The sequence below is a fragment of the Lactuca virosa genome, chromosome 2, assembly GCF_052849685.1.
Source record: "Lactuca virosa cultivar CGN04683 chromosome 2, Lactuca_virosa_CGN04683_v6, whole genome shotgun sequence".
Classification (NCBI taxonomy): Eukaryota; Viridiplantae; Streptophyta; class Magnoliopsida; order Asterales; family Asteraceae; genus Lactuca; species Lactuca virosa.
In genome coordinates, this window is record NC_136427.1 from 284,107,205 (window position 1) to 284,134,123 (window position 26,919).

The 26,919-nt window shown below is 37.6% G+C and overlaps 3 protein-coding genes across 6 annotated transcripts; 1 reads left to right on the forward strand and 2 right to left on the reverse strand.

Annotated features, from left to right (window-relative positions):
- The first annotated feature begins 12,764 nt into the window (after positions 1–12,764).
- LOC145161268 (Concanavalin A-like lectin protein kinase family protein) lies at positions 12,765–15,165 on the forward strand. The gene has a single exon (XM_079080771.1). The coding sequence runs from the start codon at positions 12,961–12,963 to the stop codon at positions 14,959–14,961; it is 2,001 nt and encodes a 666-aa protein (XP_078936897.1). The 5' UTR covers positions 12,765–12,960; the 3' UTR covers positions 14,962–15,165.
- Positions 15,138–18,169, reverse strand: LOC145161267 (uncharacterized). 2 transcript variants are annotated; one of them, XM_079080769.1, is made up of 4 exons: positions 16,069–18,165; positions 15,776–15,977; positions 15,446–15,642; positions 15,138–15,353 (listed from the first exon to the last, which is right to left on the reverse strand). In XM_079080769.1, the coding sequence occupies exons 1-4, from the start codon at positions 17,855–17,857 to the stop codon at positions 15,262–15,264; spliced, it is 2,280 nt and encodes a 759-aa protein (XP_078936895.1). In that variant the 5' UTR covers positions 17,858–18,165; the 3' UTR covers positions 15,138–15,261. The 2 variants fall into 2 exon arrangements, with proteins under 2 accessions (XP_078936895.1, XP_078936896.1); XM_079080770.1 differs by lacking the exon at positions 15,138–15,353 and having other exon boundaries at positions 15,548–15,654; positions 16,069–18,169.
- A 704-nt stretch (positions 18,170–18,873) lies between these two features.
- Positions 18,874–23,306, reverse strand: LOC145161269 (pumilio homolog 2-like). 3 transcript variants are annotated; one of them, XM_079080773.1, is made up of 10 exons: positions 22,931–23,306; positions 22,159–22,804; positions 21,000–22,069; positions 20,775–20,916; positions 20,586–20,693; positions 20,299–20,511; positions 20,087–20,197; positions 19,798–19,992; positions 19,531–19,705; positions 18,874–19,439 (listed from the first exon to the last, which is right to left on the reverse strand). In XM_079080773.1, exons 1-10 carry the CDS (start codon positions 22,939–22,941, stop codon positions 19,360–19,362), a joined length of 2,751 nt encoding a protein of 916 aa, XP_078936899.1. In that variant the 5' UTR covers positions 22,942–23,306; the 3' UTR covers positions 18,874–19,359. The 3 variants fall into 3 exon arrangements, with proteins under 3 accessions (XP_078936899.1, XP_078936900.1, XP_078936898.1); XM_079080774.1 differs by having other exon boundaries at positions 21,000–21,564; positions 21,643–22,069; positions 22,159–23,306; XM_079080772.1 differs by having other exon boundaries at positions 22,159–23,306.
- Between the last annotated feature and the right edge of the window lie 3,613 nt (positions 23,307–26,919).

Here is a 26,919-nt window from a genome sequence, read left to right on the forward strand (position 1 = left end):
ATAGGGAGTACTATGCTTTGATATGGTCAAATTTTGTTCCTTAACCGGGCAGTTATAAAATCCATTTTCAAGTATAGTGTGAACTATGCAAGAGGCTTATGTAGTCATGATGAGATTTGTTCTTCTTATGTGTTGAGAGTTAGACATCTAAGGCTCCTTACCAAAAGTTGAACAACTAATGAGATTGATCGCGATCTGTATCTCATTTTCAACATGATGTCTATAGCAAAGGGATAATTGATAAACTTACCTTATACATCAATTGTAGCTTTGATATTTTTAGGAATTGGGCATTGATAGAATGGCACAAAGTCGTATGTTGTTAGGGGTAGTGAAATGTTGCTAAACGTTCACCACTGTCTATATCAGTCTAATATGAGTCTTGCGCAAGTGGGAGATTGAAAGGTCTAGTATGCTCAAGAGTCATATTAAAGTGATATTGCTAATTAACATGTGATACTAATGGGTCACACTAAAAACAACTTGATATAATTGATTATTTATTAGAAGTTGATTTTAATAAATATTCAATAAAAACTCTTATAATTAAATTGGAAATTATTTATTTCATGGAAATATTATTTATCATTAGCAAGTAACATAATATATCATATGGTATGATTTATAAGTCATGTACATTATTTTGTACTAGAAAGACTTTTGTCTTTTAGCCAAAAAGCAAACTTTATAACTCATAAAAGGCTTGTGAGTTTTTTATAAAAGTTTGACTTCTTTTATATATTAAATCTGAAACATGCTTCTAGGAAGCATGTTATGGGATTTTGATTATTTTAAAGGAAAGTATGGCATGTCTTAAAAGCATGGGGAGACAAGTAGGCTTTAGGAGACATTATTGTCTTAAAGTGTTAAGGACTTATGGTCCATAAATTCACTTTATGCATATAAAAGGTGAGGCTTGCACTCATTCTTCTTGGCTTAATGTTAGTGGCCGAAACTAGTTCCCTCTCTCTCACTCTCTCTTGTTTTGATTAGAAAACTTGAAGAACACTTTCATATTTTGCTCTCTTTGTGTTCTTATTTTTATAAGAACATAAAGCTTAAGAGTCAAGAGTTTATGGACTAGCATCTGCATCAAGTTGAGTCATTGTTGGTGTCTCAAAGGTTCCATATTCTTCATCAACTTCCAAGCCTCCCAAGAGGACCCAAAGAACAACAAAGGTTGTTATTTCTTCATCCTTTCTATGGTTGGTATTTAATCTTTCTATGACTTGCAAGGAGATCCTTGGTGGGTATAAAATGTTATGTTATGTTCAAAATTTTAAGTCTTCCGTTGCCATATTTTTCTAATTTTTGAAACTAATTTTTGAACTAAAACCCATCACCTCGGTCGTTCAGGTTCATCCTCAACCGTTCAGGTCCATCCTCAACCATTTAGGTTCAGCTTCGGTAATGCGTTTTTCTCCTTCCCAAGACAAAAGGTACACTAGTCATCTCAAGTACAGCTGTTAAGATTCTTCTCCAAAACAAACTAATTCTGACTATATATACATCTCTCAAACATATATCTCGAGGTAAGCTCATCTCTATTGCTCATACTAATCGAACTCGAATTACGATCATCGACTAATTTAACCATCGGAGAGTTCTCCTGGGACTCGTTCCCAGAGAACTCCTAACTGGTTGTGTTGTATTTTAGGTACGGAATTTCAGATCTCTCTAACATCGTCGGGTTCGAGACCTTCATGGAGCCCCGAAAAATATGAGATTCTTCATGTGGCGCCATCCGTTGGACCCCAAGCAAAATGGTAACATCCTCGCCCAATCCTAACTCGCTCTTTTGATATCTAGACACTTCGGAAATGATTGTATGTATTTCTCCATAAATTTGTCTTTCTCCGTTTCAAAGCTTCAAAATCTCGAACGCTCTAAATGTTGTCATCATAGCCTTGCTTATTTTCCGATGATGACCTGCAAGTTTTCTTTTATGATTTGTTATTCCCTTGAGGGGTGAAACGCATGCATCAAAATATCTCTCTCCACATATATGTGGTTACATGTCAATAACGTCAAATAAAGAAAAGGATTGCGAAAGAGATGAAAGAAAAATAGCTAAAGGAATTAGATAGTAGTAAAAAAGATCTATCGATTGTATTCTTGGCACTCGCATCTAATACCAAGACAATTTAGTTGTTTCATTAAACTATACTTGGTGCAAGGGAAGTTGTACTTGCAGCTTGATAATAAGTACTATAAAACATCAAGTTGTAAATCAGTACATAAGGGCACACTTAATAAGAGCCACACATTTAATAATTTATGTTTACAACTATTAAAATAACTTTGTACGAAAGATCTACAAATAAAAAAGGGTTTTTAACATAAAAGCCCCCAATTTTACAGAAAAAAACCGGTTATGCCCAAAGTCCATTTTTTGGTTCGTTAATGCCCAAACATACTGGAAAATTGGTTCACTTTTGCCCCTTAACTAGATTTTACCTTCTGGGGCCAGTCACCATTGTGATAGAAGCCCTCATATTTACTTATCACCTCCACCACCACACTTTGCCACCATCACCGACCTTTTCCACTAGCACCACCATCAGCCACACACAAACCACCACCACCACCGTCCATCATCCATCACCACCCAACGCCATCCTTATCCCTCCATCACAGAAACCCTTCATCACCTCCGTAATCAGCCATCGTCTTCTTCACCCCCACAACCCCACCATTATCCTACAACAACCCAACCTTATACCACTGCCAACCCTTAGCTCATTTCACAACATTGACCAAACACCACCCTGGGCATAACCGTCAGCCACCTTCTACTATCACTAGCTACCATTAAACACCCTTATATCTCCATATCAACCATCAAAACGACCAGCCTTCATCTCCATTATCACCATTATAACCACTTTCACTAATCTTGAACTACCACCAACACAACCTATCATCTCCATACCAACCTTCCACCCTTACACTCTTCTCCACCCGTAGACCCATCATAGCCACCTTCACCCATCTTCAACCCAAAATCGTACTAGAACCACCATTCTCCAACCTCTTCCACTCCATCGTCATCTCTATAACACACCAAAATCAGCCCTGGTAGAGCCTCAGTTAACCATCAGACCTGCACCCACCTTCAACCACCAACCCAACACATCGATTTTGACATTGGAATAGGGTGTGGTGCTATTCGAATCAGAAAAAGAAGAGGAAAGGGGGAGAAATACATGCGATCGAATCTAGAGAAGAAGGAGAAGATGTGAATTTAGTGGTAGTGTGAGCGATTTTGAGAAGGAAAAAGAGTGTGGCTTGTGCAAATTGGTGATCGAAATCAGAAGAGGAAGAAGAACCTTCAATCGATTTTGGAGAGTAAGAGATCTGCGATTTTTTTTCTTGTTTCTTTGGATCCTGTCAATCGAAGAAGCAGACGGTGGTGAAGGGCAAAATCGAAGATGGTGGTGAAGGCAGAGAGGGTGTTGAAGATGGTGTCAGAGATGGTGACCGTCGTAGACGACTGCTGATGGTGGTGGTGACCGACTACACACATGTGATGGTGGCTACTTTGTGTTAAGAAGAAGACCAGGTGGGCTACCCGTCATAGAAGGTAAAATCAGGGTAAAGGGCGAAATCGAACAAAGTTTCTGGTATTTGAGGCATTTGTGGCAAAAAAAAAAACGACTTTGGGCATAACCGATTTTTTGTGTAAAATTGAGGGCTTTTATGTCAAAAACCCAATAAAAAGGGGGCATAATTACCAAATAGTAAAAGGCAAGATTGTCCCTTCATGTTGTACTTTGTAGCAGTAAAACTTGTACAATTATTAGAAGCATAAAAAAAATCTTAAGAATTATACAAGTGGGCCACACATTGGCAACGGTGATCAGCCACGATGGCTCTATTGTCGGATCTGCATTCTTATAACTTCTCCGACTTTCTTTTACGTCAAATTTGGACATATTTTCCTACCTTCCTGAGTCTTCTTCTCTTTCTATCGAACGCAATTGATGATCAGACTGCCAATATTGTTGATAACTCTGGTAATTGACCAAAAAAGTTCTAGTAATCGTCACGATGCCACTACATTCACCCTCGGATCTGGAATCGAACTTAAATTCAAATGTTTTGTAATACAGTCCAGGCATCGCTCCTCACTCAAATATCAAACTCCGTCTATAACTTCTTAATGATTTGACTATGGCCACTTCAAGACCCATGGAAATATCAACACTAACCAGGTTCGTTCGGAGACTCATTCAACTTGGTATTTGCAAGTACAAATGGACACATCGAGTACCAAACAATGTTTGATTTAACCAAGTACCACAGTCTTATTGTTGGTCTTTTTAGTCTTGACAGGTTTATTTAATTAGTATTTTGGTTTTTGTTATTTAGTAAAATAAATAGTTTGGGTCTTCAATTGAATGGGTCTTGAATGGGTCATGTGGACCAAGTATTAGTGTTGGGAACACATGGGCTTAGTAGTTCCTTTATTTGAGTTTGATTTTTTTTAGTTCCGTTAGGTTAATTAGGCTATAAAAAGATTTCACAATCTGAATAACATAAGCAGCCGTTTTGAGTCGATAAACAATTCTCCTTCTTCTCATTTTCTCACGTATTATAAGAGAGTTATATTTTATTGATTGTTGTTGTAGTGAAGTGAATACAAAGGGCCTGATTTTCCAACATTTGGTATCATGGCCTAGGGCTCGTTTACAAGAAGTAGAGATTCATGTGAGTCGCAGGAAGAAATGAAGACCGGCTGCTAAAGCAGCAAAGACCGTCGCCAGAAAAGAACAACACTGGCATGAGGAAAGAAGACCAGCGAGAAGACTGACGGGAACTCGCCTGCGACATAGAAGCAGATAGTGACCGCTGCCAGAAAGTGACCGTTGACGACAGATAAAAGAAAAAGAAGGGACCGAAAAAGCAGCAAAGGACCGGCTGCTTAACAATTAGACCGAAGACCGAAAAGGAGGCAAAAGAGACCGGAGATTTGCCTGAGAAAAGAGACCAAGTACTTAGAGACCAAAGTCTGTGACAGAAAGCATAGCAGGAGGATCAAAATAAGGGGGATCAAAAGAGGTTGTGGCTCAAGGTACTGTTGTACCATTTCAATGTCCTAAATTGACTGAAACTAATTATACTACTTGGTTTATTATGATTGAAACTGTTTTGAGGGCATATGGACATTGGGATGCAATAACCAAAGATGCAGTTGATGAGAAGAAGAATTATACCACTAAAGGCATAATTTTTCAAACCCTCCCAGAGAATGTTTGGGAATCAATCAAGGTTTCTACACACAAGAATGCAAAAGATGTTTGGGAATCAATCAAGGTTCGGTATAATGGAGCCGAACGGGTGCAAAAAGCAAGGATGCAAACCTTAAGAAATGAATTGGAGATGCTTAAGATGAAGGACAATGAGTCAATCAATGACTTTTCAGGCAAAATAAGTGGTATTGTTGCCAAGTTCAAAAGTATTGGTTCAACTCTTAGAGAGGAGGTGATTGTAAGGAAGTTTCTCAATTCAGTGCCAAAGAAGTACTTGCCAATTGTAGCTCCAATTGAACAATATTCTGACCTTGAAACTATGACATTTGAAGAAGCGGTTGGAAGGGTCAAAGCGTATGAAGAAAGGCTTCAAAGTCATGAAGAAAAGGAGGAAGAGCAAGGTCAATGCATGATGGCAAGTGAACTAAGGCATGGTGATAGTAGTGGACATGGAAGAGGACGTGGAAAGAACTTTAAAAGAGGTGGAAGAGGCCGAGGAAGAGGCAAAGGTCGAGGTGACAAGAGTGGAATTTGATGCTATGATTGTGGAGACTTTGGGCACTTTAGCTATGAGTGCACTAAGTGGGATGACAAAAACAAAGAAGCATACTTGATCCAAGAGGAAGAACCGGCATTGCTTTGATGGAAAACAATTCAAGATTAAGGGGGTGAATGTTGGTCTTTTTAATCTTGACAGGTTTATTTAATTAGTATTTTGGTTTTTGTTATTTAGTAAAATAAATAGTTTGGGTCTTCAATTGAATGGGTCATGTGGACCAAGTATTAGTGCTGAAAAATGGGAACATGTGGACTTAGTAGTTCCTTTGTTTGAGTTTGATTTTTATAGTTCTGTTAGGTTAATTAGGCTATAAAAAGCCTTCACAATCTGAATAACATAAGCAGTCGTTTTGAGTCGATAAACAAGTCTCCTTCTTCTTATTTTCTCACGTATTATAACAGAGTTATATTCTATTGATTGTTGCTGCAGTGAAGTGAATACAAAGGGCCTGATTTTCCAACACTAATCTCCTACCGAGCTTAAACACTGACACTAAAACTTAACCATCACTTTGGAAACTAAAACGCAAACAGGAGACCCTTATCTCAGTCTTTGGCTCGGCTCTTTCGCGATTCGGTTTTCCGGCAAGCTAGAAAATCGGCGAACCAAAATACGAATCGGAAACCCTTACCCTTGCACCCAGAAATCAGTTATCCCCTGTAACTAGATCTTGGTGTATCGGCACATTTTTCTTGACCTATGCATCCGTCTCCAATGATCCCTTCAATAGTTCGAACCCCAGCCTCTTCACTTCGGCCCTTCGGCCTCAATATTTTTTCTCCCCGACCTCGATACTTCTGCCCTCAAGCATTAGCACTTCAGCCTTCCGGCGATGTTTGTTGTTCGGCCTACGACCCACTGTGTTTCCTCATATATAAAAAAACGAAAAGAAATAACTTTCTCCCCTCGATAGACTACAAAGGAACTTGTTAAAATATGCATTTACGTTCCTTCCTAATTTACAAAAACAAACCCATATGAAAACATATATAGATGGCATAGCCCCTCGACTTTCGTTACTAGTCAAATTATACATATTATCAAATAACAAATTTAATAGCTACTCTTGAATTTACAATTTACATATGTGTAAACTGCACACATTGAAACAACGATTTTCAACCTTATACAAAAATTTGTTACAACCAAAACTAAAAGTATTAGTGACGCGATCACCGATATTAGGATTGGTTCACCAACCATCTAATCCTAATCAGTTATTTTCGTTGAGCTATAAACCGAATAATAGGTTACTCAACATACAATATTAGTTAGATACTCCCACCTCAAATTCAAAAATATGAATTTAGCGAACGATGATCTCTCCAATAGAATCCATATTATCCAGCATAGCGATGACTTCCTCGATAAGAATTTTTGCATACAACTTTTTAGGATTTTAAACACAAAAATATCACAATCTCAGCTAAGGATCATGAAGGATAATTATTTATTTCAAATTCCAAACAACTAGTTGGCAACCAGTTGCATCAGACTGTGAGGATTAGATTGTGTATCCTTTTATGATATCACGATCGAATGTCTTCACAAATCATCGATTATATATTGGACCATTGCCTTATAACAACACATGGATAGCTCGGGAACACATCGATGCTTTCCTTTTATTGTATTGTTCTTTTTTTTGATAAGTACAAAGTTTGTTCATATATGCAGGCTACTCAATCTACATGTCATCGTTACGACTAAACTATTTTTTACACTCCCACACAAGAAATTTCAACTTGTTAAATGTGATATTAGAGGATATCGATCTTGTCTTCCATAGTCTTATTCGCGAAGTTATGAGATCCTCGAAGGATCAATAGAATAAAAAGGAAAAACGGTTTTTTATATACATATTTGTACAAATTTATGTATATGCAAGGTACGAACGGATCTATTGCGAAAGGAAAACCTTGTGCATCGATCCTAACACTACTATCTCATCTATACTATTGCAAAAAATCTACTTTCTTTATTATACATGGTTAACAATAACTCTTGACTCAACAACCTTCTAGAATCATCAACCTTGGCATGCATCATAACTTGTCAAAAGGCTCGACTTACATCATAATTGGTCATAACTTCGAATTGGATTAATAAGTCATCCTTTAGTTTGAAATGAATGATATGATTCATTAAACATTAATTTTCGTATTGACTGGATACGAAGTTAATCCAGGAAAAGTAAGGGGTAGTAAAGCCACCATGGTTCGACAATAATAAAGCCACCATGGTTCGGCATAATAAAGCCACCATGGTTCTTACATCATGGTCGACATAATAAAACCACCATGGCCTGACACGATAAAGCCACCATGGTTCTTACACCATGGTCTGGCACGATAAAGCCACTATGGTTCTTACACCATGGCCCTGCACGATAAATCCACTATGGTTCTTACATCATGGCCCTGCACGATAAATCCACTATGGTTCTTACACCATGATCCAACATCATTTAGTGTCATCATCGGCTCAGTTCCATGGTTCGACATAATAAAGCCACCATGGTCCGACATCAGTTAGTGTCACCATCAGCTAAGTGTCATGGTTCGACATAATAAAGCCATCATGGTTCATCACCATGGTCTGGCATCATTTAGTGTCACCATCGGCCGATGCCATGGTTCGACCTATAAAGCCACCATGGTTTGACATAGCAAGTCACCATCGTATTAGTGTCATGGTTCTACATAATAAAGCCACCATGGTTCTCACACCGTGGTCCGGCGCAATCAAGTCATCATGGTTTTCACATCATTGTTCGGCTAAGTATAGGTTGCCATGGTTCTTACACCATGGTTCGACCAAATACAAGTCATCATGGTTTTCACACCATGATTCAGTTAAATATGGGTCACTTTGGTCTGTGCGCCATTTTTTGCTATAATTCAGCATGGTATAAGTCGTAAGTAGGACTAGACGTTGACTCGTTCTTACTTCAGACGTGAGGGACTTAATGGGCAGTTCCCTTCTTAAGGCGATGCGATCAACGAATATTTTACACAATTGGTTATATTTGAAACATTTGATGTATCTGAACTTTATGATCACACAAAGTATATCATAATTCTAATATCGTTCACGTACACCTGAGCACATTTGATTGCGTAAGCGCACTAGTATAAGTCTAAAGCAAGTCTGGACATTGAGTCGCTCCTACTTCAGAGTTAGGGGACTTGATGATATATATCCCTAATCGGACCTTTTTCCGAATACGAGCGAACACGGTTAAGCCAAATATGGTTCAGCCATCCAGGTTCAGCCATTGAGGTTCAGACTCGGCCGTTCAGGTTCATCCTCGGCCGTTCACGTTCATCCTCGACCATTCACGTTCATCCTTGGTTGTTTAGTTTCAATTTCGGCCGTTCAGGTTCATCCTCGGTCGTTTAGGTTCAGGTTCATCCTCGACCATTCAAGTTCAGCCTCAGTCGTTCAGGTCCATCCTCAACCATTTAGGTTCAGCTTCGGTAATGCGTTTTGCTCCTTCCCAAGACAAAAGGCACACTAGTCATCTCAAGTACATTTGTTAAGCTTATTCTCCAAGAAAAGGCTACTTCTGACTCTATATACATCTCTCAAACATACATCTCAGGGTAAGTTCATCTCTCTCTCTCTCTCTCTCTCTCTCTCATACTAATCGAACTCAAATTACGATCATCCACTAATTTAACCATCGGAGAGTTCTCCTGGGACCCGTTCCCAGAGAACTCCTGACTGGTTGTGTTGTATTTCAGGTACGAAATTCCGGAACAATCTAACATTGTCGGGTTCGATACCTTCATGGAGCCTCGGAAAATATGAGATTCATCATCCGACAATGATGGCCACATCGTGGATTTTTTCCATCGTCACCCCATAATGAAACGGGACTTCAGTTCGATTTCCCATCTCCAAATCATATCAGTTAAACTACTTAATTTTCATGAAGTTGGTTAGTTCTGATGAGTTTTGCTTCGTATCATGATTAACTGGAACCTAAAATAGATTGATGATGCTTATGAGATAATAATTAATAAGTACGGGTTATAAATGTTATTATAATGAGACTTATGGGTTACAAAAATTAAGGTATTGTTTTTTTTTGTTAGAGTTTCTTGACCACTTTTGTTTGCACTATGTAGACATCCCGCAAACATTTTAACTTATATATCATTTGTTTTTTTTTAAATACTGCAAACATAAAAATGTCTACACATCCTCTTCTTAAACCAGACATAAGATAACCATTTCTAAAAGTAAACAATTTTAGGCTTTAAACTGAATAATAAACTATAGTATATATTTTAACTCATTAAACATTATTCATACTTAATATTTTTTTTATTAAGTTTCAACACAATTTTGTTTTACATTATAAAGGTGTATATATTTATTTATTAGTTAAATATTTTTGTTTTATGTTATAAAGGTGTACGTATTTATTAGTTAAATATTTTTCTTATTGCATATCCATATTGAATGTGGGTTATTAAAATAATTTTCAAAATAAAGACAATTTACAAAATACGACTAATTAATATGATATCAATTAAATATTTTAATTTATTATATATATTTATTCTTTTTGTTTTATAGCTTAATTTCATATTATTAATTCTTAAATGTTTTGGTATAATTTATCAAGATAATGCCACTTAACATTTAGACTATGTATGAAATGAAAAATAAAAAGATATGAATATTTACCAACCAGATTATTTAAGCAGTTAATAAAAAAAATAAAAAAATTATAACATAAACAAGTAAGTAATATTTATATTTAATTATTAGTTAAATAGCTTGATTATTATTTATTTATTTATTCTAATAAAAATAAAAAATAATGACAAATTTAGCTCTCTTTTGACTTATTTTCGAAGAAGTAGCCAAAAAATCTAAACAATACAAATTAGAAGCACATGGTAGTGCCAGGAATCGAATATATATGACTCATTTACACGATGCAAAATATGGAACAAATGTTATTTTAAAAAATTATTATTGTGGTTATATGAATTATATTTCAATATTGTAAAGAATTATTTAAATTTTAAAGTTTAACTCCTTTAAATTTAATAAAAAAAATCAGTTTATATAAATTTCAGTTTAATTTAGCAGCTTGCATACATTAAAAAACAAACTATTTTCTTATTGCAGATTGCAAAAGCTTGATCCCTCTTCTACAGATGGTACACACACCTTTTTACTTCTTCAAAAACAAACATCACCTAAAATATTGAATTTGAGAGTATACTCACCATTTGGGATTCTTGAAGTTTATACCCAAACATGGGGCGTATTAATATTAGGGGTGATATCGTTCTACCGTGGTATTGAAAAAGTTATACCACTACGGTACTATGATTACTCAATTGGTATGGTATTGCTATCAAATATGTTGGCTACCAAACAAACATGTTGGTTTTCGATCGCGTTTATCAATCATAATTAATGTTGATCCTCTTTGTTGGGCTCATCTGATTTAGTAGTAGAACTATTCTATTATTTGATTGATATTTTTATATAAAGAAATTTTAATTGTTTAATGGATGGATGCCCTAAAAACCAAAATTTTCTCCTGAAAGTATTTAAGGCAATCCACAAAATAGGGAATCAAACAATTTAATTGAACATATTCAGAAATTAAATATATTCTTATATTTTATTTCTACTTATTCTCCTACTATATCAAATGTTGATATTTGTCACATTTAGTGACACATTTTGAAGTGAAGTTAAAGTAATTCTCTTGTCAAATTCTTTGTGCTAGGTTTCTAAAACCAATGAGTTAGAATTAATCACCTTCCACTTTCTAAGTCAACTAACAACTTGTGGAAAACATTTCTCACCAAAGTTCAATATAAAAACTTTGATTTATCTAAGATGATGTTTGTTTGGATTTTATAAAGTCTAAACCTATAAAAACAAGTTTCAAACAATTTAAATGGAATGTTTTAGCCTAGTGAGTAAAGATTTGTCAAAAGGGTTTAGTTTTTATATTTGGCAGAAAGGTAATGATTATTTTTATCATTTTGCACGGTCTGTCTAAGGGCAACTCCAACCACAAAACACTATAAAACACTAAAATTATGACTTTTTAACACAAAAATACAGTTTCATTCCAACCACACACTAAAATTTTACACTAAAAATATATTTTAATATCATTATATTAAAAAACCAATTTCATTATTATTATAATTCAATTTAAAGCCATTCCAATTCATTATTATTATAATTCAATTTGGTGTTGATGAGAAGCACCGCTATATTTGGCGGCCAAATTTTCTTGCACAAAAATAAAGGCCAATTTAACGGACGATTGGAACACAAATTAACACCATTCCACTATTTTAGTGGCCGGTTGGACTTCGCCTAAGTAAACAATATGAGTTTATTCAGATGCAGATTTTCCGTCTCTATGCCATTTAGATGTCGAAATAATTAAGATATGAATCATTGGTATCCTACCAAATAGCCCTTAAATATTTAATTCATTAAGTTTGTTAAGTCAAAAAGAAACAAGTCCTACATATTCTGTTAAAACATGTTAACACGTAAGATAAAAAATTTAAACCAAGGCTTCCAATCTTCCATTAAAAAGTGTAATACCCGCAAAAACCGTAGCTTTTTTTCTATTGAAAATGTGATATTACAAGCACTGTATTCGTTGGATACTTTACCCAACCCTAAAGGAAAGAATAATCTATTTATCCGTAGCAGAGATTCAGAGTCAGAACAATGTATGGGATTCAGTATTCATCACAAATTCCTAAAAATATTATTATTTTTAACTGAATCTAAAATCCAAAAAAGACCTACACGAAAAAGAGTGATTCGACTTTTATATTTTTATCGTAAACCAAAAAAAAAAAATAAATAAATAAATAAAAAAAAAAAATCTGACCGTCCATTGCCTAACCCCAATTGTACTTGCTATACATCATATAAACTCTGAAACATCACCATTTCACCACCCACCACATTTCCTCCACTTTATACACCAATCACTCCTTTATCTCTCTCATGTTTCCTACTTTCTCCTTCACATGCTGCAATTCATTAAACCACCATATATACTTATAACCATTAACAACACAACACTTTCAAAATCAAAACCACATCACATCACATGATCTGATCTGATCTGATCAAAACATGTTCTTCTTCTTCTTCCCCTACCTTGTTTGTATGTTTCTTCCCTTGTTTACACCATCTCTCTCTTTCTCCTTCATCTTCAATGGCTTCAAAACCCCAAACCCGCACAATATAACCATCAACGGAGCTGCTGACATCACTCCCACTGGCATTCTCAAGCTCACCAATGATACCTCCCGGTTAATGGGTCACGGGTTTTACCCGGATCCGATCCGTTTCAAAGACCCCACCACCAAAAAACCCATCTCCTTCTCTACCTCTTTTGTGTTGGCCATCTTGCCGGGGTACAAAAACCCTGGCGGCCATGGACTGGCGTTCACCGTCTCTCCGGCGAAAGACTTCGCCGGAGCTCAGCCCAATCAGTACCTTGGAATCCTTAACGTCATCAACAACAGGAACACATCAAACCACCTATTCGCGGTGGAATTCGATACCGTTCTTGATTTGGAATTTGGTGATATTAATGATAATCATGTTGGAGTCAACATTAACTCCATGTCATCCAAGAACTCCACAAAAGCCGGATTTTTTATCGATGGGAATTCAACAAAACAAGATGTTGATTTAGAAAGTGGGAAAAAGATTCAAGCATGGGTGGATTATGATGGTTTAAAATCCCAACTAAATGTCACTCTTTCACTATATTCACAAAAACCCAATACCCCAATCTTGTCTATACCATTAAACCTCGAATCGGTTTTTCATGATTTCATGTACGTCGGGTTTTCGGCATCCACGGGTGTCCTCGCGAGCTCTCATTATATATTCGGTTGGAGCTTTAACACAAGTGGAAAAGCTCAATCTTTTGATCTTAATAGTCTCCCTTCAATACCAAAAGCTAAAAAGAATCACAAAAGTTTCATAATTGGTGTTTCTATAGCCGCCTTTTTAACTCTTGTAATCGTTGCCATTGTTGGTGTGATCAAGAAAATGAAGAACAAAGATGAAATTGAGGAATGGGAGCTTGATGTGGGCCCGCATCGGTATTCCTACAAGGAGTTAAACCGGGCCACGAAAGGGTTTAGAGAAGAGGAACTACTCGGATTTGGTGGATTTGGGAGTGTATACAAAGGGGTTTTGTGTAATTTGCCTGATTCAAAAACCCTTGTAGTGGCGGTTAAGCGGATTTCGAATGAATCAAAACACGGGATGAGAGCGTTTGTGTCCGAGATTTCAACAATCGGTCGACTCCGTCATCGGAATTTGGTTCAGTTGTTAGGTTGGTGTAGAAAGAGAGATGATTTGTTGCTTGTATATGAGTTCATGGCAAATGGTAGCTTAGACAAGTATATATATGATGATCCAATAATTACTTTAAATTGGGAACAAAGATTTAAAATCATAAAGGATGTAGCGCGTGGATTATTATACTTGCATGAAGAGTGGCAGCAAACAGTGCTCCATAGAGACATAAAAGCAGGTAACGTGTTGTTGGATTCCGAGTTAAACGGGCATTTAGGTGATTTCGGTTTGGCAAAATTATGTGAGCACGGGTCAAACACGAGCACGACTAAAGTTGTGGGGACATTAGGTTATTTGGCTCCTGAGTTGACTCGGACGGGTAAGCCGACCACAAACTCAGATGTGTTTGCTTTTGGGGCTTTGTTGTTGGAAGTGGTTTGTGGGAGGAGACCTACTGAGCCAAAGGCGTTGCCTGAGGAGCTTATTTTGGTGGACTGGGTGTGGGACAAGTGGAGACAAGGGGTGGTTTTAGAGGTGGTTGATAAAAGGTTGAAAGGGGAGTTTGATGAGGTGGAGGTTTTGGTGGTTGTAAAGCTAGGGCTGATGTGTTCAAGTAACGCCCCGTCAGCACGACCTCCTATGAGGCAGATTGTTAAGTATTTGGAAGGGGAGGTGCCCTTGCCGGAAAATTTAGCTCCACCCTGTGATGGTGGTGACAAGGGTAGTTATGGAATAGAGTTTGAAGATTATGTGCATTCTTATCCATCTTCATCTGCTTTAGACAATGTAAGCAATGGGTCAGTGAGAAGTGACAACTGAAGGGAGAGTATGTTGTTGATGTTCTTTAAGATATTGATTTTTGGGCTTGTTTATATTTTCTTTATTTTATTATTATCTTCAGTTCTGTAGATTGATCTTTATGCTGTAGCTGGTTGTGTTCTTTTTGTTATTAGAATCAAGGATTGTATCTATAGGCATGCAGGGGCGAAAGTAAATAACTAATATTAATTATTATTTTTCATGTGTTAAAGAGTAGAATAACATTTACATGACGGAAAATACACCATCAATTTCTTCATATTTAGACAGAATATATGTCCGAAAAAAGAATAAAGAAAACTAAGAATTCTTACCTACTTCATGTACATTATTTTCACAATTCTCTTCTTCACGATCTTTTAACCCAATAAAAATCTCATGATCATCAAACCCTGTAAAGAAAAGACTAAATAAATATAAAAGCTCACAAAATGAAGTACAGTATATTTTAAAATAAATGATTAAAGAAAAGTTGAAAAAGTACCTTCACCAAGGGCTTCAAAATCATCAACTTGGGGTGGGCCTAAAACCATAATGTTACCTAACGGTGGATCAACAGTCATCCAATCTGACCTACCAATATCATCTGTGTTCATCTCCCTCTCAGTTACCCAACCCTCAACATAGTTAATATTGTCATATGAAATCGGATCAGGGTTATCTTCTTCTTTGTTCAAAAACCTAGAAAATCATCTGTATTTCAGTCCAGATTCATGGTTTAGGTACGAAAACAAACAAGAAACATATATATATATATATATATATATATATATATATATATATATATATATATATATATATATACGGGACTTACATTTGTTTTAATCTCATGTTATATTGAACAAATACAATGTCACTGAGCCTCTGGTGTTCTACATAATTCTTTGTTTCATGAATCTGTTGGAATGGAATCCTGTTTGGTTTACACCCAACCAAACTACAAGTTTGACTAAGTATACGAATAGCCAAACGAGCCAAATTCGGACAAGCCCCTCCATATGTAGACCACCACTCAGCTACATTATTAATCAATAATGAAACATAATTATTACTCAAACTGTAACTTCAAAACACCATATTAGCAAAAGACTAAGATTTAAGTCTTACCAGGAAGTAAAGTCTCTCTGCCTCTTATTGCAATTTTCCTCCCAAAATCGCCAGTGGCTTCACTATAAGATGCTGTTTCTTTAACAATTTTATCTTGGATTGTAGTGTCAGGAACCAATCTTTCTACACAATCATACACTGATGACCTGATTTGAAGATGTATATCTCCTTCTGTACTGTAAAAGAACTTTGGATTTAAATAAAAACCTGCAGTGTGAAGAGGGTGGCGATGAAGCTGTTCCCACCTACGATCTATTATGTTCCAATAAACCATATAATCTTTCTTATCAATAAGTTCTTTTTTAATTGCTTCTTTTGCCCGATATACCCCTGCATAAACATACCCCATTCCTGGTCTCTTTTTCCCACTAACAATTCTCAAAAGCCTCAACAAAGGATCTGTTAAATGGGTGATCACTGTACACATTGACCAAAAAGATGGATTGCTTATATAATCCAAAGTAGTGTACCCCTCTTCTTTCTTGGAATATGAACAATCCATCCATTCCTCTGAGGTTACCATGGATTGGAGGTTGTGCTTCACACTTACCATTCTTTTCAATGTGGAGAAATCTGTGGATGCACGTGTGGGACCCACTACAACGATGTCCACCCCAAAAGTGTACCTTCTCATCATATTCAATACAAAGCTATGATTGTAAATGAATCTTGATATTGATCTAGCTTGTTCAAGAATCGTACTTATCCATTCAAGTTCTCTGAAATCATCTAACATCAAATCCACACAATGAGTCGCACATGGAGTCCAGAAAATGGTGGGGAAATTATCGGTGATTCGTTTCCCTACTTCAATATAACGTTCTTCATTGTTAGTAACAATCTGGAGAACATTTCTTACTCCAACTTCTTCAATGATTTCTTTAAATAAACCATATAAAGCGTCTATGGAGTCTATAATGTTGATCACATCAACAGACCTCAAAAACATTAGCCCTTCAGGACAATAAACTGAGAAATTCAGAAACATTTTACCATTTTCTGAAGTCAATTCATCGACTAAAACAGAACAACCACTCTTTCCCCAAGTCCCCGTGCATTGATCAACATCTGTTCTAACTTCTTGAACTGTATTCTTTAAAATCCAGCTTCGAAGATCGTGATATGAAGGCCCCACAACTCCTGACCCTTGTGAAGCAATTGCATCAATCATGGGCTGGAAATATATGGAGTTCACAGCATCTAAAGGTACACCAACATCAAATAAAAACCTCCCAATTGCTAAACTAACTTGATGGTTAACCCTTTTTGAATCATCATACACAGTATCAATAAGGGCAAGAGCATTCGAACCTTTTCTCACTCTACATCCTTTCTTTCTTCTACCTCCACCTCTCTTACTACTAACAGTACCTTCTTCTTCTTGAGTCAGTAATAAACTAGGATTGGGCTCAATAGCTTCTGCAACAGGAAGCATTACAGCCTCAGTGTTCAAAGCAGATTGATTAGCAAAAGAATCAGTCTCGCCAGAATTGAAATTAGTGATTTCTTCAGCCAATTTCTGTTTCTTTCTCTTCTTCACTACGACACCATTTAAGCTCTCTTGCATCAACAGACGAACATCAGGCTGTACTCTTAAACAACTGGACGCATTACCTTTTTGGCCTGCGAGGTGTTCTTTAATCCTGTGAATTCCACCGCCCTTGAACATTTTGCCGCAATATATACACTTGAGTTGGACCTTATCGCCACTTTTGTACATTTGGCAATGCTTCCATGCTGGATCATGTTTTTGTGAATTTACAGGTACTGGTTCTAAATCGGAAGCCATTTTTCAGACTTCGCATGCAAGCGCAAAGCTAGCTATCTCTATAATATCTATATTTAAGCACTAATAATCTACAGCATTAGTAGCTACACATTTCAACCATTGACGAATAAAATTGTATCGTCAAACAATTATATATGCAAAATCAACGACAACAGAAGAGCATACGAAACCCGGATTAGACAGAAGAAGAGGTTGATTAGACGGAAACTTACTTGATTTTTTTTAATTTCGTCGTCGAAATTCTGGGGAGACCGAGTTATGGAGGTTAGGGCTAATATATACTCGGAAGATGAGTCGATGTAGAACCGGATAGACCGGTTACGTCTCCACTTTCACGGGTTTTTATCAGCCCGGGTTTTAATATTAACCCGATTTTGCGGTCCAAGTAAGCGTTTGAAAGTTGCAACTTCCACAAAATAAGCGGTTTTCTAGAAGCGGATCCGAATATCTCGGGCTGCATTTAACATATTGAACCGGATGTTAGTTCGACCGGCGGTCGCCAAAAAGAGACCGGTAAACGCCTCCATCAAACCGGTAATCTAACAAATTTTCATGTAATTATCAAATTAGGAACAACTGTTCTAAACCAAGACTCCGGCTTCGGAACGATGAATTGTTCTTAATTTTCACAAATTAAAGATATTTGAATTAAAGTTTCTTAGTTGCATATGGATTTTGGATTAATATTAGGGATTTAGAGTACATACTACATCATGAACATGATTTGTAGCCTATATGATGATTTGTTTCATCGGAAGAGCGACTTTTCTTCCGATCCGAAACAGAAACATGCATTGCTGCTGTTCATCTTCTACGAAGATTTCAATTGTGGACGTACCTCCGTTTACAAATATCTGAATCCACGGATCTTTTCTGTAATCAGAAGTGCTTTTTAAAAATTATTTTTCACTTTTCATGTATTTCCAAAAATAGATACATATCAGGTTAAAGATTCGCAACACAAATATCAGCAGAAAGCAAAACCAAAAAATGGCAAACAAGATGAAGAAACCATATTGAGAAAAGGTTTAGCTGAATAAAACAGAACATATGAAGTTCATACACAAGGAAAACTTATATGGTCATTCCTAATACACCACAGCCTCTGCAACCACACCTCACCTCACCACAACATAACAACACACATTTCCATTTCCTTCTATCTTCCTCTTTTTACAGGCTTAAACAACTTGTACAGTACACTCATCTTACCTTCTCTCTCTCTCTTCAGGCCACGGGCATCTTTCACCCTCTTTCAGCCATGGCGGAGACCCCATATTTCCTAGGTATATCCTCAAACTAACAATGTACAATCTTTTATTTGCAAATTCACTCTTACATATCTTCCAAATAAACCCGGAATAAGAGCTTCATAGCACCAAAATAAACCCAAATAAAAAAACTAATAAAACACAAACCATCCATCCATCCATCATACTTCAGACTTCATACTTCATACTCAGTTAGCTGTACAACTTCGATCACCTCTCTATAACCTTTCCCTAAGTAGTAGTAGTAGCAGCAGCAGCAGTAGCCATGGAAGCTGCAGCAGCATATCCCGCCAGTATCCCAATCCTCCTTTCTGTATATCAATAAAAAAAACATATCAAAAATGTTTCATCAACACCATGCATGGTTGATGGTTTTGATTTTATTTAAATATAGTATTATACCTCCAGCAGCAACAAGTTTCTCTACACGAGCAACTATATGTTTCCCATAAGTATACTTTTTCAGAGCATTCAGATGAACTTTAATACGATTAAGTATCATTTCAAGTTGGCGATCATCACACGTCTCCAACACTTTTTGTACAACATAATTAGCAAACTGATCTTTCATCATTACCTGATACCAAAAAAAAGTATTAAACCTTCTACACTGATTTTGTATTTTTGTCATGGAAAACTTAATAAAAATAAAATCAAGTAAAAATTAACCTGGAGTGGTTCGTTTTCATCAGTGGTGCCTAGCATCTCGGTGACAAGAATCTGCCGCTCCTCGGGTGTACCAAAAGTCAAACATTTTTCAACAACATTGGAAGCAAACTTTTGTTGACTCATTTGAACTATCTGCCCGATTAATTGATCGATAATAGACGTGCGTTCGTGTGGCTTTCCATGTTCGAGCACATGCTGTTATAAAAAAAAAAAAACATCAACATTATGTAATCGTTTCAATAATTTATACTTTTTACAGAAACAGTTTTTATCGTTTATAAAAACCTACCTGAACAACATAATTCCCGTATTGATCTTGTGCAAGCATGCGTACAGATTTCAAGATTTCATCCATGACTATGGTTTGTGTTTTTGGGTTGCTACAGTGCTCGAGGACTCTCTGTTAGTAAAATTTCAATCATTTAGCAACAAGATCGAATAAAGAAAGTGAAATAGGTTACCCAAATGTTTAAAAAATGTAAATTTGTCTGCTTTTTTTACCTGAATAACGCGACAACCATATGGGTGTGTTGACAATGTAACAACTTGATCATAAAATGTTGATATGATGAAATGAATAGCATCTTCCGGAATGCATTCAATGCACTTTTGAATAACATGATTACCATTTTGATCGCGTACACATCGCATTACATGACCATCAAGCTCTGCTACCATTTTTCTTTGTTGGTCCAAGTCAACTACCTCTATAGCCTAAATGAAAAAAGTCAAACATATGCTTTCAAATGCATAATATGTCTTCGAAGTTGTAACCTTAAAATGTTTACCTTTTGGATTACTCTGCAACCATACATCTGTAGACTAAGGGTTAGGACATGGTCATCAAGCTGGTCTGCCAGTTCTCTTATTTGAGAAGCAGTTCCATGTTCAAAAAACTATATTTATAAAACAAAAACAAGAAAATTCTTTAATGTCATATATTGATAAAGAATAAAGATAGTCAAACACCAATTTACCTTCTGGATCACGTAATTACCGAATACATCAGTCATAAGTGAAAGAGCCTGAGGCATAATTTCATGAAAAACCATGTTTTTCTCTTCTGTGGTAGAGGTTTCGAGCTTTTGTTGAATGAATCGACTTCCATACTGATCGGAACTGCAGAAATTAAAGTTTAAAATGAGTTTTTGTTATGTCATAAGTGTAGTTGTAGCATGAAGAAGTAAAACTGTAAAACGAACCTGAATTCAACAACATGTCCTGCGATTTCTGAAAGCTCAAAACATTTGGTTTTATTACTCTTGAACTCATCAAGCAAAGAAGATGCAAAAGCTTCTTCAAAAGATCCGGTGAAGCCTCCGGGTAAGTTTCTCATTCCAGAAGGGAAACGAAGACTCCTTTCTCCATGTCTGACAGGGCTGCCTGAGTTGGGGAGGAGAGGTCCGGCCAGTGGACTGGTGGGGTAGTTTCCATAGTAACCATGAGTTAAACTGTTTGTTTTGTTAAGGTAAGGAAGACCATACGGTGATTTTTGAGGTGATAGCAGGCCTGAAAGGTAAGCTTTCTGAAGTGCTAGTAACTCCATTGTTGGATCATTCAGAGCAGCAGCGTATTGAAGATTCTGTAACTCTGCAGCTGCAGCGAGTATATTAGGTCCCAAAGCAAACCCACCTCCCATGGCTCTGGAATCCATGCCACCACCACCCATCATGGAAGGTGATGCAGGATTCATCACATACCCACCTAGCCCATAGTTTGAATAAGATGAATTTGGACTGTCCATGTGTTGGTAGTGCGGAGAACCACCTGCTCTCAGATGGGAGTTAACCGGAGAACCTTGTGCATCGCCTGAAAAAGAAGGGTTGCTCATGTTGAGATACAAACCTTTGTTGGTCAAGTATGGATGTTTCATATGCGTGTTCTGCTCATCAATCTCGTTTTCTTGATTTGTCATACCATCTGCTGATAGACTCATGCCTGCCATGGCTGCTGCTAGGTCGGAATGTTCAGATGGAGCAGAGTTAACCCTGCCTCCTGCAGCCGAAATGCGAGGGCTAGCCAATCTGGCCACCAGTTGAGGGTCAGGAGTGGTGCTTCTAGACAAAGAACCACCGAGTGCAGATGCGTACGTATGAGAAGCTGATGACATCGCGTGAGGATGGTTTGGGCTCGAACGTAAAGCTTCCATGGAAACCAGATCTTGGTGAAGACCAAAATGGGTTTCAGAGGGTTCGATGTTTTCGTCAAATGTGTTCCGGCTTGCCGGACGAGATGGATGACGAGAACTAGATGCTGCTTGAGTCATGTCATCCTGCAGTTGGAAACGGAGTTTAAGCAATAACTAAAAGGGAAGATTCAAAAGCTACAAATTTCAGACAAAAACGATGACAAGTTTCAAACCTTAAAGATCTCCGCAATGCTCTTCTGCCTACTTCCTGACCCCAATCCAGGCAACCCGATAAGCCCATTGCCTCCCCATTCGGCGGCGGCAGATTCACCGCTGTGTGACTTCCTCCATTCGGTCGGTCCATGATTCTCTTCTTTGTTCCCATTGAACCCTAACTGGCTTGCAAATAGAGACCTAGTATTACTCCCATCATCCCTGTTTACCTTCCTCCTATCGCCAATAGCAGAGCCACCAATCCCACTTCCACCGCCGCCTTGCAGGCGCTGCGCATATCGCCAATCCTCCTTCGACAACAGCGGCGGCGGAAGCCTAGGGTTCAGATTCACATTAGCGTAGTAATACGAAATGTATGCCGGATCAGACCTTAACTCATCTTCTGAAATCCCGCCTAACTCGGCCGTCAGACCACCACCGCCACCAAACAGTCCTCCGACTGCATTCAATGACCCTTCCACCGTCGGCGGAGCTGAACCGCTGCGATACATATTAAGCTCCCTCTCGCGATCGCCGCTACTGTTACTCATCATACTAGTACTGCTAATAACCTCTTGCCTACGCTTCTCCCTCATCAGCAAGCTCAGCTCCTCGTTGTTAGAAAGCACCGATCGCATTCCGATATCGGACATCATCTTGGAATAACTATCAGTAATCATCACAACATTTGCATGAAATTAACCTCTTCAAATAAAAATTAAATACTATCGAGCTTCAATTAACAAAACTTATAAAGCTACGATCTTTACAAACTTCTAGATCCTAAATTACCTTAATTGCATAACAATCTACTGAACCAAACAAGTTTTTTCGTAATAATCTATTGTGTATGTGTAAATTTACAGAAATCTTTTAAAGATCCGAAGATTCAATATGAACCATCCTTCCAATCGGCTGATCGCCAACAAAATAACAAATTTTTTTGGCCATTTTCAGTGTGCTAAAGATCGAGTGAGAGACTTTCGAACAGAATAGTGCAAGAGAGAGTGCTAAAAGAGAAAGAGAGGGGATTGATAAGCACGAGAGGTGGGATGATATAGACCGTTAGATTAAAAAGGGTGACGGTAGAGATTGGATTGTGTAGCGTGATTTGTTCTTACAAAAGCAAAGTTTAGGGTTTTATTTCAAAGAATCTTGAGCTGATATCCGATTTGCTTGGGTTCTTGTTATCACTTCATTATTTTATTTAAATTATCTATTTATATAAAAAATTAAGGCAATTCTTCATGTACCATATCTCCTCGTCATATTAATTGTTAAGAAATAGGGCAATTGTCCTCGTCACCAAAATCATTATTCTATCAATTTAAAATTTTGTTCAGTGTTAAATTATTAAGAAGGTGTTTCGAGTACTTATTCAAAATGATACCTATTTTGTAATTCGACTTATAGGTATTAAAATGAAATTTTTAAAATGTGTTTGACAATTTTTAATAAGTTAGTGAGGAGTGAAATCGATAATAAATTAATAAACTCCTTAAATCAAGTTAGCCAGACACACTCTAAAAGGCAATATAATTTATATACAATGATGTCTCGTAAAATTGTTAGAACGATATGTATAATGAATAAAATTATCATTTTAACCTTCTAACTATTTACCCAATAACTTGATGATAATTAGGATCCCTATTCTTCCAATTTCGGTTCATTTTGGTATGTTGGGAAGATGAGGAGATTAACTTTAGAATTTATTTATAGAGAAATTCAGCAAGAAGCTTTCAGGTTGGAAAGGTGCCCGTCCTCTTAGGTCATGCTGGTAAGGCCTTGTTTTTAATGAAATTCACTCTTCAAAGCTTGCATTTTTTCCTCCTTGTCCAGGGTCCTGAAAGGAATGGCTAGTAGGATTGAAGGAATTAGGACGAAATGTCTACGGGTGTTGGAGGGAGAGACAGAATTCATCTCATCACATAGGAGAAGGCTCTCCGAAGCTTCGATTTGGAGGCTTGGGCTAGAGCTCTAGCTATTTAGACTATAAGCTAGTTATTTTGGTCTACTTGTTGGGCAGGCCGACCCTCCTTCATCCCTTCGTTCCAATCCATCCATACTACTATGGCAACCCGTACTAATTGCCCTTGCACTGATACCGGTAAGGGGAGTGTCGGCCAGAAGATAAGAATAAGAACAAAATTCATGGGGTTTTTGGTTCCTTAGTAGCTTTGACAACATCTGTCTCTATGTGAGCCCTCATCTCATGTTCCTACTACCTCTTAACTTCAAGTGGGAGTGATGGACGAGTAAAGATCGCCAACTCTTTCTTCCCCGTGAATTGGCTTCAACTGAAATCGGGCGGACCGGCTTCTCCCTTTGAGCATAACATGTTTTTAGGGAGTAAGTCACTTAATATATTATAATATGTAAGAATCGATTCTTACATCACATCAAAATAGCATGTCTATATACTTATTGTAACATCCGTCTCTCGAGGTATTATTTAAATTATGTAAATTAATATTAGCTTTGGGCTAACACTTGGACAATGGACCTTTTGGGGTGGACCTTAGCAAAATGGGCCAAGAAGTTGGGTTGCCCATAAGTCGTACGTTGGGCGTAACCTGGCGTACGTGGGGCGTAGTGGCCCATTGGATTCGAGGGACTCGGGGGCGTACGCGCAGCGTACCAAGATGTACGCCCAGCGTACGCGGGCAGATGCCAAACCCTAATTTTTAGGGTTTAAGACATATAAATACCCCATTATAGCCTCCCCTCTGGCCTCCTCACCAGTCCATCACCCTCAGAAAACCCTAGTTCATTTTTGGTGAAGAAAGGCTTGGAAGAAGTAAAGAGAAGTTGGAGGAGAAGCACTTGAGTATCTTGAGCTCAAGGATCTGGAACTAGTTCATCTTTTGGCACCTAAAGGAGGTATAAAGCTCCTATCTTTCCTCTTAGAAGCTTACATCTAGGGTTTTGAAGCTTTAGACCTTTTTAGGTCCAAAGAATGGATCTTGCTCATGCAACTTCGTTTTTGAGCTTAGGGTTGCCACCATTGAAGCTCAAAGTGTTCCTTTAGCAGTAAAGTTGCAAGCTTTGAGGCCTTTATGTAGCCATGCATGAGATCTCGCCATTTCCATGGAAGTTTATTGCTATTTTTAGAGTTGGGTTCATTTGGTGGGTTGCAAGCCACCAAGTGATCGACTTTATGGGTTAGGACGAAGTATTGGACTCAGATTTGTAGTTTAGACGTAGTGTCTTAAGGGATTGAGCAGTTTTGGAGAAAATGGCTTAACAGGAGAGTACGCTGGGTGTACACGCCAGTACGCGCAACATACAAGTCATTCAAGCAGTACGCGCAACGTACAGAAGGGTACGCTCAGCGTACGCTCAGACAGTGGGCTTTATGTTATTGGGCCTCAGTTTGGGCCAAGCTTTGGACATAGCAGTAGTTGGGCCGTGATGGGCCTTCAGAAGTTAGTCAAGAGCCCAAGGACTAGTTGGGCTTGTGAGGAAAGCCCATTTGATTATGGATGGTTTATGGTTTTATAATAATTTTCAAAACGAAATTTTTGGACTGTATTTTTGGGATGTTTCACTTATCTACAAGCAGTTCCTCTTGTTTACCTTCCATTCATTTTGAAAGAGAAGGTTTCCTCTCACCTAAAGAATGGATCAGAGAACGACGACCTACGCATTGCAGCCACAACATTACTGGGTAAACTAGTATAGATTTCGGAAACTCTGGATCCCCAAGTTGAAGACTATCGCCCACAATTAGAACCATCTAAAATAACGTCTATGATGGATCCATTACGAATGTCTCGTCTCAGAAGACCATCACTCAAGTTTCATTGATCGAGCAACGCGGTTATTTCATGGACCTGTCCGTTCCTAGTTAAAGTGTAGGCCTTTTGGACTTAAGCTGGGATTTGGTATTTCGAATCCCCCAAGTGTTACTATCATTTATAGGCATCGTCTGTACTTAAAATTTCCTTTTAGTGTAGTTTCTCAGAGATATATGGATTAATAAAAAAAACAAAAAAAGGGGGACGAAAGAAAAGAAAAAAGGTAGTTTACTTTCTTAGTGCCTGTGCGCTAAGGGAAGAAATATCAAAAAGTCGAAACTTTCGAAAGCACACTCACTCTTCTCAAAATCTCTTAAGATAAGAAATATATACCTATGAAAAGGAGCGAGCGAAGAGAGCATAAAGAGCTTACTTATAAGGTACGAGCTTAGAGCCTTGTGTCACTTTGGTATGCTAATCACTTCGTTGTACGACTTCGTAAGGGTAGTCGCTTAGTGCGACTACACTATGGGATGCAAAGAAGTTTCGTCACCCTTCTTGAGTTTAGTTGCTTATACTTTTTTCATCATTATACTCTCCAAGCCCACTGCTCGACGCTCGCCTGACAAATCGCTCTAAAGTTTCTTTGATCACTTAGGACAGACAATCTTTCTAAAAAAGAAAGTGGCTATGACGTGAATTGCATTGTGCTCATCAACATGTACTGCACCATGTTGAATAAAGGTTCCTTTTTTCAATTGAGATATTGCGTATGATAAGAGAAATAAAGGTTCCTTTTTTCCGATATGTTGCTTCGTGACCAAGGAGCGATAGAAGCTAGTATTCTGTAATGAATAATAAGAGTTTGGCACTATATAGGAATCCAACACCTAGTGATTTACATTTTACACCTTATCTTCTCGACTTTCGGTGGAAAAACCAACCGCGTCTTCCAGCAGGAGTTCCACGCCTTTTTAACCTGCATAAAAAAGGGACGTCTTGCGCGCGTCGGGTATGATCCCGATGTCGGGCAGAGTAGAG

Coding starts and splice junctions, on each gene's coding strand:
- LOC145161268 (XM_079080771.1), top strand. CDS start 12,961: ATGTTCTTCTTCTTCTTCCCCTACCTTGTTTGTATGTTTCTTCCCTTG.
- LOC145161267 (XM_079080769.1), bottom strand. CDS start 17,857: ATGGCTTCCGATTTAGAACCAGTACCTGTAAATTCACAAAAACATGAT. Junction 15,978..16,068: donor CAGAGAGACTTTACTTCCTG/GTAAGACTTAAA, acceptor TTAATAATGTAG/CTGAGTGGTGGTCTACATAT. Junction 15,354..15,445: donor TTTTGAAGCCCTTGGTGAAG/GTACTTTTTCAA, acceptor TTTTCTTTACAG/GGTTTGATGATCATGAGATT.
- LOC145161269 (XM_079080772.1), bottom strand. CDS start 22,818: ATGATTACTGATAGTTATTCCAAGATGATGTCCGATATCGGAATGCGA. Junction 22,070..22,158: donor GCATTGCGGAGATCTTTAAG/GTTTGAAACTTG, acceptor TTCCAACTGCAG/GATGACATGACTCAAGCAGC. Junction 20,917..20,999: donor GGACATGTTGTTGAATTCAG/GTTCGTTTTACA, acceptor TAATTTCTGCAG/TTCCGATCAGTATGGAAGTC.